This window comes from Colossoma macropomum, unplaced genomic scaffold (assembly GCF_904425465.1).
Source record: "Colossoma macropomum unplaced genomic scaffold, Colossoma_macropomum, whole genome shotgun sequence".
Taxonomy (NCBI): domain Eukaryota; kingdom Metazoa; phylum Chordata; class Actinopteri; order Characiformes; family Serrasalmidae; genus Colossoma; species Colossoma macropomum.
Genome location: NW_023494806.1, coordinates 2,369,688 through 2,384,079, shown reverse-complemented (window position 1 = coordinate 2,384,079; position 14,392 = coordinate 2,369,688). Strand labels below are relative to the sequence as shown.

Genomic DNA, 14,392 nt, shown 5'->3' with positions numbered 1-14,392 from the left:
CAAGACACCTAACCCCCAACTGCTCCCCGGGCAAGTGTGCTCACTGCCCCCTAGTTAATGTTGTAATTCTACGACTTTTTTCTCGAAATATTACAACTTTATTCTTAAAATGTTACAACTTTTTTCTCAAAATATTACAACTTTTTTCTCAAAATAAGACGAATATTTTTCTCGAAACATTATGACTTTCTCAAAATATTGTGACTATTTTTCTTGAAACATTATGACTTTATTCTCGAAATATCATACCGTACAGCTTTTTTTTCTTCAACTTTATTCTTAAAATATTACGACTTTTTTTCTCAAAATATTACAACTTTTTTCTCAAAATATTACAACTTTTTTCTCGAAATATTCACTTTTTTCTCAAATATATTACAACTTTTTTCTCGAAATATTCACTTTTTTCTCAAATATATTATGACTTTATTCTTAAAATATTACGACTTTTTTTCTCAAAATATTACAACTTTTTTCTCAAAATATTACGACTTTTTTCTCAAAATATTACAACTTTTTTCTCGAAATATTCACTTTTTTCTCAAATATATTATGACTTTTTTCTCAAAATATTACGACTTATTTCTCAAAATATTACGACTTTTTTTCTCAAAATATTGCGAGTATTTTTCTTGAAACATTATGACTTTATTCTCAAAATATCATACCGTACAGCTTTTTTTTCAAAATATTACAACTTTTTTCTCAAAATATTACGACTTTATTCTCAAAGTCTACTATTTTTATTTTTATTAACAGTGGCCCTCGTATGCCATCGTATGAATCCGGCCCCTGATCAGAGAACAAAAAAACAGCAGTGCTACATTTAAACAAAATATATATAAAAATCTGTGAACACAGCGATTTTGTATTTAATATTTGTCACGGAATCCAGTTAAACGGGACTAATTTTGATCTCTTTATGATGAAACATGCAGTCGGTCAGTTTCTACAAGCACTATATATATATATGTTAAAAAGGGACATATTAGGGGACGTCCATTAGTCCAAATCACTCAATCACTGTCAGCTCAAAGATTCACACCCTTAATATCTATCTAGCGATATATATAATAATCTTTTGGTCATTATTTTATCTACAGTAACTTAAAAAATACAGCTTATGATGTTTTAGTTAATGTTTCAACTATTTATCACAACAAGATCTTCACACATAAATAAAATGTTTTATTATCTAATTGATTAATCCATTAATTAATTCATTCACTAACAGCTTCCTACTAACCTTTTTTATGTACAGTCATATTTAAGTGGCATTTTTCTGTAAGTTTTATCTTACAATTTTAAATTATTTGCTGAGTTTAACAAATTATGCCATAAACTTTTGCCCAGGCCACGTTTTATGTTTATTTTTTTTCTGCAACGTGTTAAATTCAGTAAATAAACAGTAACTTTGCATTAAAAGTGTGTTCTCTGTAGAGGACGAGTTAACTTATTTACACTTAGAACATCCAAAACATATGGAATTTACCCAAACTATGCATATATAATGCTTCTCTTTGAGACCCAGTGAAGTTAAGCAGTCCTTTTTTTTTCCTGTTTTTTTAAAAAGTCCTTCCTTTCGGCTCCTGAGCTCCCGACCCAAACGGCCGCATCATTAATCAAACCGCTGAAGTAGTTTCTCTTAATAAAAACACACATCGGTTCTGCATTTCCAATTAGAAACGCGCAGGAAGAACGAGATTATTTATTTTTTAATCAAAAAGCTCTTTTTAAGTAAACGACACTTCAGCCCTTTAACAGACTAATCAAATCCCCGACGCTGGAAACAATCATTTATCCTCCGCTCCGCAGCACGAACACGCTCGGAAAAAATAAAAAAACACACTCCTGAGGAGGTTAAGTGATGACAAACTCCTTCAGAGGATTTCCCAATTATCCTGTCAACATCACATAAACACGGCGGTATAAAAACACCTCCTCACAAACAGCCGCATAAAAGAGAACAGAGGAGCGAAAACGATTTAATTTTGTGCTCTAATGTGTGTTATAATTCAAATAAACAGGCCGAGGAGGCAAACAGTGGCCTGTTATAGACCGTAACAGCCCTTTCTGCACTAAAAGAGAACCTTAGACTCTTACTGTGGGCGGCTATCAATACTTATTAGCACAGAGCTAACAGGCAAACTCAGACGCTGCTTTTAGAAAAGCTGATCTGATCCCCAACTGCACTCACAAGTCTCAAGAGCAGAGTCGTTTCTCGCTATTAGCGGTGTAAGCAGTTGCTTAGGGCCCCTGAGCTACAAGGGGCCCCGTGAGTTTGATTTAACCCTGTAAAATCCAGGCTTATTACATATTAACGCCCAATCCCATTTCACCCCTCGCCCCCACCACTCAGCCCTACCCCTCTGTTTTGTAGGGTGTCCCGATTCTTGTTGAGATGGAGGGGTGGGGTGAAGTGTTGGGGCTACATGACTCTCCAAACGGAGGTTTTTCAGAGACTCCAAACAGAAAGATATGAGAAAAAAAGAAAAACCGGCAAGACGGAGAACAAGAGACCAAAGAAACACACAAATGTGAGAATTTTCTCTGTTATAAATCATGATAACCATTGTATTTTCTTAGTTTCATGTCGTTTCAGTGTATTATGATCCTTTTCTTCATAACAAGCAGAAAAAATCACTAGCAGTAGTGCTGATATTTCAGTAGCTCGCTAAATTTCCCGTTCCACCTTAAATGGTGCAGCAGTTACATTCTGAGCTTTAGGCATCAGAACTGCTGCTCCATTTAAGGTGGAACGGAAAAATTCGAACAAGAATCTGGTGAATATCTGACTTCAGCTTCATATCACTGAAGAATTAGTGGTGGGTGATAATAAATAATTGCCCCCCTCTTTGAAGGCATATGATGCCCTAAATATAACTAAAGCCCAGCAGTGAGGAGCTGAACTTTACCCTCCTCTGCTGTCACTGCAGACTGGCAGGGTCGCCTACAGAGCAGCGCTGGTAGCTGTTAATGAAGTGATGCTCTTTTTATTTGAGGGTCCCATTTCAGAGGGAAGATTTCAACCACTACCCTGTAACTCAGTTCCAAGGGGCGACACTCGAAAACAAGGGGTAGGGGTAAAAATAAGAAATGGGACTGGGCCTAAGGCTTATCATTCAGTAACTACTGGACTTCAGAGCAAACTGGCTGAGCTATTCTCAGGTTATAAAAGTGTGTAATAAAGCGTTGGGTCAAGCGGTTAATATACAGAGTTAGAGCCATAAATATTTGGACGTTGACAAAGTTCTTGCTGCTTTAGCTGTCTACCACAGTATATTGAAACAAGTTGAAATAAATGAGCGAAAATGAGTTGAAATAAAATAAAGAATATGAGGTCAATGTGCAGACATGCATGTATGCTTTATGAATGTTGATTTAAACCTTCATGGACATGTTATGAAGTGTTTATGTAAGATGTTACGAATGTGTTATGTAGACACCCTTCAGGTAAAGTGTTACCACAAAAAATGAGGGTCTTTGAATGAAAATGGTTGTAATTCCTACAAAGCTCACCTAATCTGGATGTAAATACACTCAGATTAAAGCTGAAAGTCTTCAAGACGCAGAGTTTTATTATCTAGTACAGAGCTGAGAGAAAGTCTACTCTTCATAACCTCTTTAAGATGTTTCACTTATTTGCCTAAATTTAATTTGACAACTGGATGAAACCCTGGATAATAACACAAAAAGTGCTTCCACAATAGCTGTCAAATTAAATATGCTGAGAAAATAATATAACTTGCCATCTGCATGAACGTAAATGTCAGCCTCACCTGTTTAGGTGTGTGTAGCAGGTCCTGTGCAGTAGCGCTGATGTATAATGCTTTAGTGTGTGTGGCGCTGGCCTGCAGGCTCAGGGATAAAGAGCCCACCAGCTGGACCCCCAGGTCAGTGATTGTCACTTTGTCATCCAGGACAGTGATGGTCCTCTCAGCCAGGATAGAATCAGACAGAGGGGAGATTACCTGCAGCACAAAAACAAATAAAGCACATATAAAACATATTGTAAAATAACAGTCTAACAGTTTAACCATGTCACAATGCAACTGTGTAACAGTCACGGTGTAACAATGTCAGTGTAACAATATCAATGTAACAATGTGACAGAGTAACCGTTTAAGTGTAACAATGTAATAGTGTAACAATGTCAATGTAACAATGTGACAGAGTAACAGTTTAACTGTAACAATGTAAGTGTAACAACGTCAGTATAACAATGTGACAGAGAGTAACAGTTTAAGTGTAACAATGTAATAGTGTAACAATGTCAGTGTAACAATGTGACAGAGAGTAACAGTTTAAGTGTAACTATGTAAGTGTAACAATGTCAGTGTAACAATGTGACAGAGTGCAACAGCTTGTGGAAAAATGTAACAGTGTAACAATGTCACAGTGTAACAGTTCAGGTGTAATAACGCAATGTAACAGTGTCAGTATAACTGTGATAGTCACAGTGTAACAGATTAAGTGTAACAATGTCACAGTGTAACAGTTCAGGTGTAATAACGTAATGTAACAGTGTCAGTATAACTGTGATAGTCACAGTGTAACAGATTAAGTGTAACAATGCCACAGTGGTACAGTGTAATTGTATTAATGTAACACTAAAAGTATAACAATTGTAAAGAGTAACAGCACCAGCGTAACAACGTAACAGCATCTGTGTCACAATGTAACAGAGGAACAAAGCCCAAAGTAAAAAAAGTCAACGTGACAGTGTAACAATGTAATAGTGTGAAATGTTAACAATGTCTGGCTATAAAAGTGTAATAATGTAACAAAGTCACAGTTAAAGCATAACAATGTAACAGAGTAATGTCACAGAGTAACAGTTTAACAATGTAACAAGTTAATAGTGTAATAGTGAAACAATGTAACAAGGTCACTGTATAATAGTTTTAGTGTAACAATGAAACAGTGTAACGTCAGTGCAACAGTGTCACAACGTAACAAGTTAATAGTGAAACAATGTAACAGTGCAACAGTGTAACAGTGTGACAGTATAACTTAACATTCATGCCAGTAAAGCACTGCTGAATGTGAGACAGAGAAGATAGAAAAAGAAAGACAGAGAGAAAGAGAGAGAGAGAGAGAGAGAGAGAGAGAGAGCAAGAGGAGAAAGAAAGAGAGACAGAGAGCAAGAGGAGAAAGAAAGAGAGAGAGAGAGACAGAGGGAGAGAGAAAGAGAGCAAGAGGAGAGAGAAAGAGAAGAGAGAGAGGGAGAGACAGAGAGAGAGAGAGAAAGAAAGAGAGAGAAAGAGAGAACAAGAGGAGAGAGAGAGAGAGAGAGAGAGAGGGAGAGGGAGAGAGAGTGAGACAGAGAGAGAGAGAGAAAGAGAGAAAGAGAGAGCAGAGAGAGAGAGTGAGAGGAGAGAGAGAGATAGAGAGAGAGAGAGAGAGAGAGAGAGAGAGACTTTGACTTTTAACCCCCTTTTTATTGAAGCATTAATGATTAAAGGATGTTCCATCCTACAGTAAAGAGCTAATAGTTATATTAATAATAATGAGGATCCCCAAAGAAGATCCACCCATCCACAAAGATCCACCAATGAAATGATATCACACCCAGATCACTGACAGATACAACACTTTCACCAGTTCACCACTTTCTCTCAAAACAGGAAATGTTCTGAGTACTTTGATGAAAAACAAATTCAACTCTAATGCGTGACTCTACTAGAGCTCGGAACAGTTTCAGAACATCCACCTCCTGCCCTTCAGACACCGACCTGAAGGACTTCCACACTGATAACTCAGCTTGTCCCACTAAAAAATTAGCCAAGGTACATTTATAACGCTGAGCTTTAGAGTATTTACAGCCAGGTGAACAGAGACCCCAGCTCTCTGAGCGCCCTGTCCAAGAGCTCGAACAGAGCAACCAGCCCTCTGAGCGCCCTGTCCAGGAGCTCGAACAGAGCAACCAGCCCTCTGAGCGCCCTGTCCAGGAGCTCGAACAGAGGAACCAGCTCTCTGAGCACCCTGTCCAGGAGCTCGAACAGAGCAACCAGCCCTCTGAGCGCCCTGTCCAGGAGCTCGAACAGAGGGTTATTACAGAAAATGCAAAGTGGTTGAACAGCCGGGTTAAATTTTGACACGAACCCATTTGTGGGTACAGCACAGTGAAGGATCCTCCACTGGAGGTCTCCTGACCGTTTGGGCAAGGGGCTTTTGTACAAGAGCCTCCATGAAGGCCGCAGACCCTCAGGGACAGAGAGATGGGCTCTCCATTTGGAGTCACGTCTCTCCTTCAGCTCATGAAAGTGCAAGTATTTAACACAGCTCTGGTACAGAGCCTTCCTTCCAGCTGTTGAGAAAGGCAACTTCTGTAACCCACTCAGAGAGAGAAGTTGCCCCTCAGTAATCTCAGGCTCGGAAACAGAGGGGCTGACAATCAACTCTGGAAATAGCATTTCGGCCAATCCACCAGCCAGAGCACCAGCCACAAAAGCCAAAAAGAGAGAGAGAGAGGGAGAGAGAGAGAGAGAAAAAGTGAGACAGAGAGAGACAGAGAGCGTGAAGGCCGTGACCGTGTATGAGGAGTGAGAGTTAAACTGAAGTGCACGTCTGTGACAGCAGAATTCACACTGTGTCAGAATAAAACACACCGACACTGCAGCTCAGACACACTCGTTCACATGAAGGACGAACATTTTCTAAACAAATAAAAACGCCGTACGGCTAAAACTGCGCCTGTGTGTTTTCTGGATGTCTTTCTTTTTCCGGTCTCTCTCTGTCTTTTTCTCTCTCCTTTTCCCTTTTATTTCTATTCTTTCTCTTTCTCTCTCAGCTGTAATGTGATTGGGTGTATCACCTCGTTATCACCTGCTCAGGTGAGAGTTTCCTGTGTGATCAGTGAGCCGCTCTATTTCAGTCAGCTTTACATCGCTCGAGTTTAGAGCTACTACAGTCAGCTTGCTTTACCATTTTAATGTAATTACATATTTAAATTAAATGTATTTATTTTAATTGCATATTTTAAGTAATTGACATTTCATATTCCTTCCCAGAAGAGCAGGGCTGTCACTGCAGCAAAGTGGGGGGGCTTATCTATTGATACCCTTGAAATTAGAGGAAACGCTGAATGAGCAGGTGTCTATAACATAGACATCTATACAGAGACCACGTTGGCTGTATTGGCCCGTTGCTACGTCAACATGTCCATGATACTTTGATGCATCCACCATATTGGTCTGGGCAAGACTGGCTTATTAACAAATACAATAAATGGGAAGGCTGTGGTTCGTCCAGATGAAAAGCACTATAACGCTTACATTTCTCAACCGATTTCAATACGTCTTTAGATTTATGATCTATGTGGGGTGCAGAAAAAGTTGAGTCCCCAGTTCCTTTGAATCTCTGTAGTTATAATCGCTGCTAGACACTGAAGAGAGTAAGAGGAGTGTGTATCAGCATTAGGCTAACATGAACTCAATTGCTAAGGTGGTAGAAAATAATTAGCTGTTATAAGGAACTGTAAAAGCTCACCTTTGTCAAGCATGGATTTGGCTCATTTTCCTAGGTTAATACTTGAGGAGAGGTCCCTGTATAATTTAATGTATCAGAATTGTGAAAATGGCTCTTTCTGTCATTTTTCATAATACGTCAGTCGCTCAGCTGGTCAAAAGCTTGTCATAAAACCATTTTGAAAAACGGCCATACAGATGAAAATCTCGATTATGGGCAATTTACTTTATATGATTTCTTATAAAGTCTCAGCTTTCATAGTTATTGCTAATGTTAGCTATTAAAATCTAATCAAATCACGTTTGTCACATCACATTTACACAGGTGCGAAAGTGAAAAACTTGTAGTACTTAAATATAAAAATATATAAAAATATATTTAAAAAAACATAAAAAATTAGACTCTAAATATAAGCATTGATATACACCAGTATTGCATAATCCCCAATGTACAGTTTTGTACAGTAATATATGTTATGAAATAGAAGCTATGATATGTACAGTTGTACACTTTTCCATATATGCAATATGTCAAGTCAAGTCAAGTCAAATTTATTTGTATAGCGCTTTTTACAACTGATGTTGTCACAAAGCAGCTTCACAGAAATCCATTAAGGACACCCCCTTATACGTTGCATAGTAGAAAGTGGTTATTTTATTTTCATGATATAGTTATGATGGAGCTTTCTACTGCTAGAATTCACAATGCTAAGGCTCCAACAATCCAAATATGGGAAAATCTGGCTAGTAACATTAGTGAATTACTTAATGTATGATTAAAGGGTTTGAAAATGGTAAATTAGGGATATAGAGTAACTTACACTGTAATCCACGTAAAGACAGGACAGCAGATTATTCTCTTTGATTTCACTTTGTTAACTCCAGCAAAATTTATTTATTTATTTATTTATTTATTTATTATTATTATTTTTTTTTGTGTGTGTTAGAAAGGGTATGCATGCATACAAGTGCACGTGTCTATGTATATGGACGCATATACTAAGCTATTGTAAATTTATGATGTTTATCTTTTGTCTCTGCGCTAATTGTGTCGATTTTCCAGCTGGGAGTGGGTGGGTGGGAGGCTGGGGGTGGAGGAGGGGAAATTTAGGGGGAAATTTAGGGGGAAAGCATTTATTTGTATCTGTGTTGTCATTGTACATTTTGTTTCTCTTTAGTATTGAAAATAAAATTAAAAATTAAAAGAAATCCATTAAGGACAAAGTTTTAACATGAAATGTAAATCCTCCAGGTGAGCAAGCCAGGAAAAACTCCCTCAGAGCTGAGGAAGAAACCTTGGGAGGAACCAAGGCTCACATGGGGGGACCCATCCTCCTCTGGTCAAACTACCTACAAAATTATTATACTACTGATATTAATAGTAGTAGTAGTAATAATAGTTAGGAGTCCACTATATATATAATATGTGAGTCTGAGGTAGACAAATGAGATGCAGGATAAACAGGGGATAGAATATTAATATGTCAATCTATATGTGCAGGTATAATCTATACCTGCACATATAGATTGACATATTAATAGTAGTAGACTGAAGTTACAGTAAGATCAGAGGCTGGCAAATGACCTAGCCCTTAACACAGAGTGGTAACAGCCCGAATTCAACCAAAACCAACTGTTCAGTGTTACCTGTGAAACGTAATTTCCTGAGATCTGGTTTGGACAGTTTGTACAGCGTCGAGCTGCACACACCTCTTTTTTCCAGTCCAGTCTTCCAAGGCAGGGTTTCTCAATCACTGGGCCGCGGCCCACAATGCGCCACCCACTGGTGGTCCTCGGCTCAGGACTGAGGGAGGCCAGTAGTCCATAGTGGACTTTTGATGGCACTTTGTCATAAAAACCAGTGAAAAAATAACTGACTTAACAATAAAAAAGAAATATTAAATTTTTTTGTTCCCTCTAGAGACAAAATATACACCCCCTGACATTCTACTCAGTCTAACACAATTCCACCTGATTTCTGGTACAAAACAAGCTTAGGTTAGCCTAATCTGTTAGTTTCTTTACTAATATGCGTCGTGTATTGCAGGGGTTGACAACCAAACATAAAATTTTCCAAAAATGATATTTTTAAGCAAAAAAGAGTTTTGTTTTCCTGTGGGACCGCATGCTTTCTAGTTAATGAACAGGTGGGCCTTGAGGGGAAAAAGGTTGCAAACCCCTGTTCTCGGGGTTATTACAGGTTGTCTGGACCAAAATGGCAGCAAAGTTGACACATGATCCAGTGACCAGTGCAGCGTCTGTGGTCTACAAGCTTCCACCCTCTGCACTCTGGCGGTTACACACAGATGCCTAGTTTTGAAAGTGGTTTCCATGAAAGACAGTAAATATGTACCTGTATGGTGGTGATGCCCAGGTCCCTCCCCATCAGCACCCTGCCGTCAATCAGCCGGGCGATCCGCGGGTCCTCCACCTTCAGGAACTCCAGAACCAGCTCTGTGATGTCCGCCGACCAGTCGGTTCCCAGCATATGGACGAGGTCACCACCGGGGTCAGCCGGCTCCGCCACGAAGTGTGTGAGGACGCGGACGAGAGCATACTGGTACTGCAGTGTGCAACCCTTCCCCTTCCGCTCGTCATCTTCATCATCCTCACTGTCCCTCGTCGGCCTGGGGAAGAGAGGGCAGGTTTGGATCCAGAACACACTGATAAAACACCACCTTTCTCCACCAAACACCACCTTTCTCCACCAAACACTACCATTCTCGAGGAAACATCATTCTCCAACAAACATCACCATTCTCCACAAACACCATCATTCTCCAACAAACACATCGTTATATATATTAAATATCGTTCTCCACAGAACACCACCATTACCACCATCAACCCCTACATTCTCCACCAAACACCATCATTCTCCACCATTCTCCTCCGAACACTAACGTTCTCCACCAAACACATCATTCTCCACCAAACGCCATCATTCTCTATCAAACACCATCATTCTTTATCAAACACCACCATTCTCCAACAAACACTAACATTCTCTGACAAACACCTACATTATTCGACAAACACCAAGATTCAAAAACACCATCATTCCCATCCAGATACCAACAGCCACCACCAAACACCATCATTCTCCAACAAACACTAAGATTTTCCAACACCATCATTATCCACCAAATACCATCATTCTCCAACAAACACCACTGTTATCTACCAAACACCATAATTCTCCAACAAACACCAGCTTTGTTCACAAAACACCCACATCCACTGACGAACACTAAGATCCAAAAACAAACCCCATTATTCCTCTCCAGATAAAAACATCAAGTGGCAACATCCTCTAAGAAGTGCCACCTTTCACCACCAAACACCAAAATTCTCCACCAAACACTCCCATTATAATGTTCTAGTAACACCATAATGTTCTAGAAAAAGACTGACAAAGCTAAAGGCACCAGAATGAAGGGGGGAAGATTGTAGAGTCTACCAGTGATCACAAACAGGTATGTACGACTGTTCAGTGGTATTTAATGGATGAATCTCACTGTATGAGGTGGTTATTATTACACACATCTTGGAGAACATGGTCATGTATTATAGGATTCTGATTTTCGCTGATGGTTTCGACCTTTTCGCACAGTTCAGGCTGTAAGATGTAATTTTAATATGTTAAAAGCAGAGCGTCCATCCTGCTGTCTCCTGACCCACACAGCACTCCAATCTCCGCCTTTTCTTTCAGTGTAGGAGTGTGTGATTACTCAAAATTTTCTGCTCTCCCAAAGAGAGCTGTGTGTGTGTGTGTGTGCGTGGTGTCTTTAGAGGCACCGAGAGACAGAAATTGGCCAAATTGAAAAATGGGCCCAGCAGACAGAGTGAAGGCCGTTGGCAAGCTTGTACGATAATAACACACACACACACACACACACACACACACACACACACACACAAGCAGGGAAATGGGAGTGGTGACGGTGGATCCTCTGAGGTTTAAATGACAGCGTGTGTCATGTTTGCGCGAAAACATCCGCAACAACAACAAAACCATTTGAAACCAGAGATCATTATTTTGACTGGTGCTTGATTGCTGGAGCAAAACAACAACAAACAAAAAACGAACAAACATGCATACATGTACACACATATACACATTTAGAGTCTGAAACTGCAGAACAGACTCAGTTTATATCACGATACCTACATTTAGAGTTGGTTATTCATTCAGCCTAATGAGAAACTGTAGAACAGACTCAGTTTATATCACAATACCTACATTTAGAGTCGGTTATTCATTCAGTATATGCATGTATCCCTCCACCATGAATGGAGTTTAAGTTCTCTAAACTATCATAAAACAGTGTCTCAGTCATCAGGCAGTGAATTCATAACCATTTCATGTAGTAACTTTCTGTGAGGAAGCTTTTAGAGGTGGACGTCTGGTTCCTAACACCACCACTGAGAACAGTTCTGACTCGGTAAGTTTCTCTAGAATGGAGTGTGTCTGACCAAACCACTCTGAATGTAAAATTTGTAAAAGATCGGTGGTGTTCCCCTTTAACTGAATTACATTTCTGCTTCACTCTAGCCTATGATTACCATGCCTATATGTAACAACGTTTAAATATTTAGTATGTAAATAATATCCTCATGGAGGTGTTCTAAATGTTCTATCACAGCAGACACACATAAACACACACACACACACACACACACACACACACACACACACACACACACACACCTCTTGTTGGTGGTGATGGGTACTCTCCATCCCTTAATCTGGCTCAGTTCCACATCAGAGACATCGATCTGCAGCGGTAACCGTGGCACCCAGACAGTGAGCTCCAATTGGCTGCTCAGGTACAGGTATGTGAAATTCACCTGGAGAGAGACACGCCCCCTCATTTCCTTCCCGTTCACCAACACCTCATCACACGCAGGGGAAACCTGTAGAGACAGAGAGAGAGAAGGGAATAAAACAGTGAAAAAAAAGAGGGAGAGAGGAATGAGAGAGAAAGGGGATGAAAGAAAGAAAGAAAGAAAGAAAGAAAGAGACAGAGAGATATTATTATTTTCTATACAAATTAAATGTCTACTTTATTAGAAAATCCACACTTGGGGTTCCACTCAGTGGCCACTTTATCAGAAACACCCACCGTACAGCTGCACTATGTAGGTTTACAGATACAGACAGCAGCTCATCTGTTACTGTACAGTTTATCAGCCCCTCTACAACATTCAACAGTGGAAAGAGACCACCACAGCACCACCACAGGACCACCACAGGACCACCACAGGACCAACACTGACCAGGTTTGGGTGGTGGTCCCGTCTCAGCACCGCAGTGAGTCTGACGTGGTGCAGTGAGTCTCTCGCTCAATCTGTTTCTATCTCTCTCTCTCACACACACTCACTCTCTTCCACTCTCTCTCCCTCTCTCTACCTCTTTCTCCCCACCTCCTCTCTCTCTTTCTGTTGCTCTCTCTACCTTTCTCCCTCGTTCATCTTTCCTTTCTCACTCTTTTCTCCCCTTCCCTTTCTCTCTCTCTGTTTTTTCTCCCTCGCTCTTTTTTCTTTTCTCCCTCTTTTCCCTTTCTCTCTTCCCTGTCTCCCTACTGTTTTTCTTTCCCCTCCCTCTCTCCCTCCCTCTCTCTGTTTGTAAATTCTTTTTATTTTTGCTGTCTCTTGCAAAATACCTTTTTCCCTTTTTTCCTCTTTTCTTTCCCTCACTCTCTATTCATCTTCTCTCTTTCTTTCTCCTCCCTCTTTCTCTCTCTCTTCCTTCCCCTTTTACCCTCCTCTCCGTCTCTCTGCCCCCCTCTCTATCGGTTTCTGTCCCCTTCTCTCTCTCTCTCTGGAAATTCTTTTTATTTTTGCTGTCCCTTGAAAATACTCTTTTCTTCCATTTCCCCTTTTTTTGCTTTTTTGTCTTTCATTCCTTCTCTATTCATCCTCTCTCTCTCTCTCTCTCTCTCTCTCCTTCTCTCCCTCTCTCTCTCTTTTGCTCTCTCTCCCCCTTCTCTCTCCTGATCCCTCTCTCTCTCCTTCTCTCTGTCCCCTCCATTAATTCGTGTTCTGGACACCTGATGGTGTGTTTGTGTGTGTGTGTGTGTGTGTGGTGTGTGTGTGTGAGATGTTGCTGTTGGATACAGAGTGTTGTCATTTAGCTGCCGACACACACAAACACATCCAGTGTGCAGCGGTCACTCCTGAGTGATGCAGCTCAGGGTCACTGAGAGGACACCGGAGGGAGAACTGAGACGGGTGTCTAGTCTTGAGGAGGCAGACGTGATCGAGTTACATCTACACATCTGGTTAACTTTTGGTGTCTAACAAATACACAACAATTTCTACCAAATTCCTCTAGTTCATGTTCTTTTGATGTCCAGAGCACAATACCTAACGCCAGCGTAGTAAGAGATATTGTTTATTTAACTGCATGTAATGTGTTCTCAGCAGACGCGACTAGGGATGGGTATTGACAGCCAGCTCTAAATCAGTACTGGTCCCTTACTGGTCAGTACTGACATATCGATAAGCTCCTGGACAAACAGTGCTGGTGTTTATGTAACATTAATTCATTCTATAAAGCAGGCATTTTCAAATGGTTGGATCAGTGGTAGCAGCGCTCTGCTATGTGAGACGAAAGCGTTCCCCTGCCTCTGACTACTTCAACCATTTCGAATGCCGAGCATCATTCTGCGCTCCGGTCATGGCTGAAAGGGTGAGACGGTCCAAACTGTGGGCTCATTTTACTAACTTTAATGGCAATGCAGCTAAATGTGATATATGTAAAGCGGTAGTTAAGTGTAAAGTAACTTCAGGAAACACTTACAACATGTTATAAATCTGAAGCAGTGCAGACCAGCGTCTTCAGTGCTGCCTCCCGGTGTTCTGACGAATTGTGCTACCTTGTAGAAACGTCCTACTGTAGCACAAATTTATAGGTAGCT

At 40.3% G+C, this 14,392-nt stretch overlaps 1 protein-coding gene across 1 annotated transcript in view; it reads right to left on the bottom strand.

Annotated features, from left to right (window-relative positions):
* Window positions 1–14,392, bottom strand: part of si:dkey-215k6.1 (transmembrane protein 132D) — a 266,900-nt gene that overhangs the window by 3,292 nt on the left and 249,216 nt on the right. The window contains exons 9-11 of the mRNA XM_036599061.1: window positions 12,181–12,386; window positions 9,823–10,096; window positions 3,780–3,971 (exon numbers count right to left, since the gene is read on the bottom strand). Coding sequence (XP_036454954.1) covers window positions 3,780–3,971; window positions 9,823–10,096; window positions 12,181–12,386 — 672 coding nt within the window. The remainder of the gene's footprint in view (window positions 1–3,779; window positions 3,972–9,822; window positions 10,097–12,180; window positions 12,387–14,392) is intronic.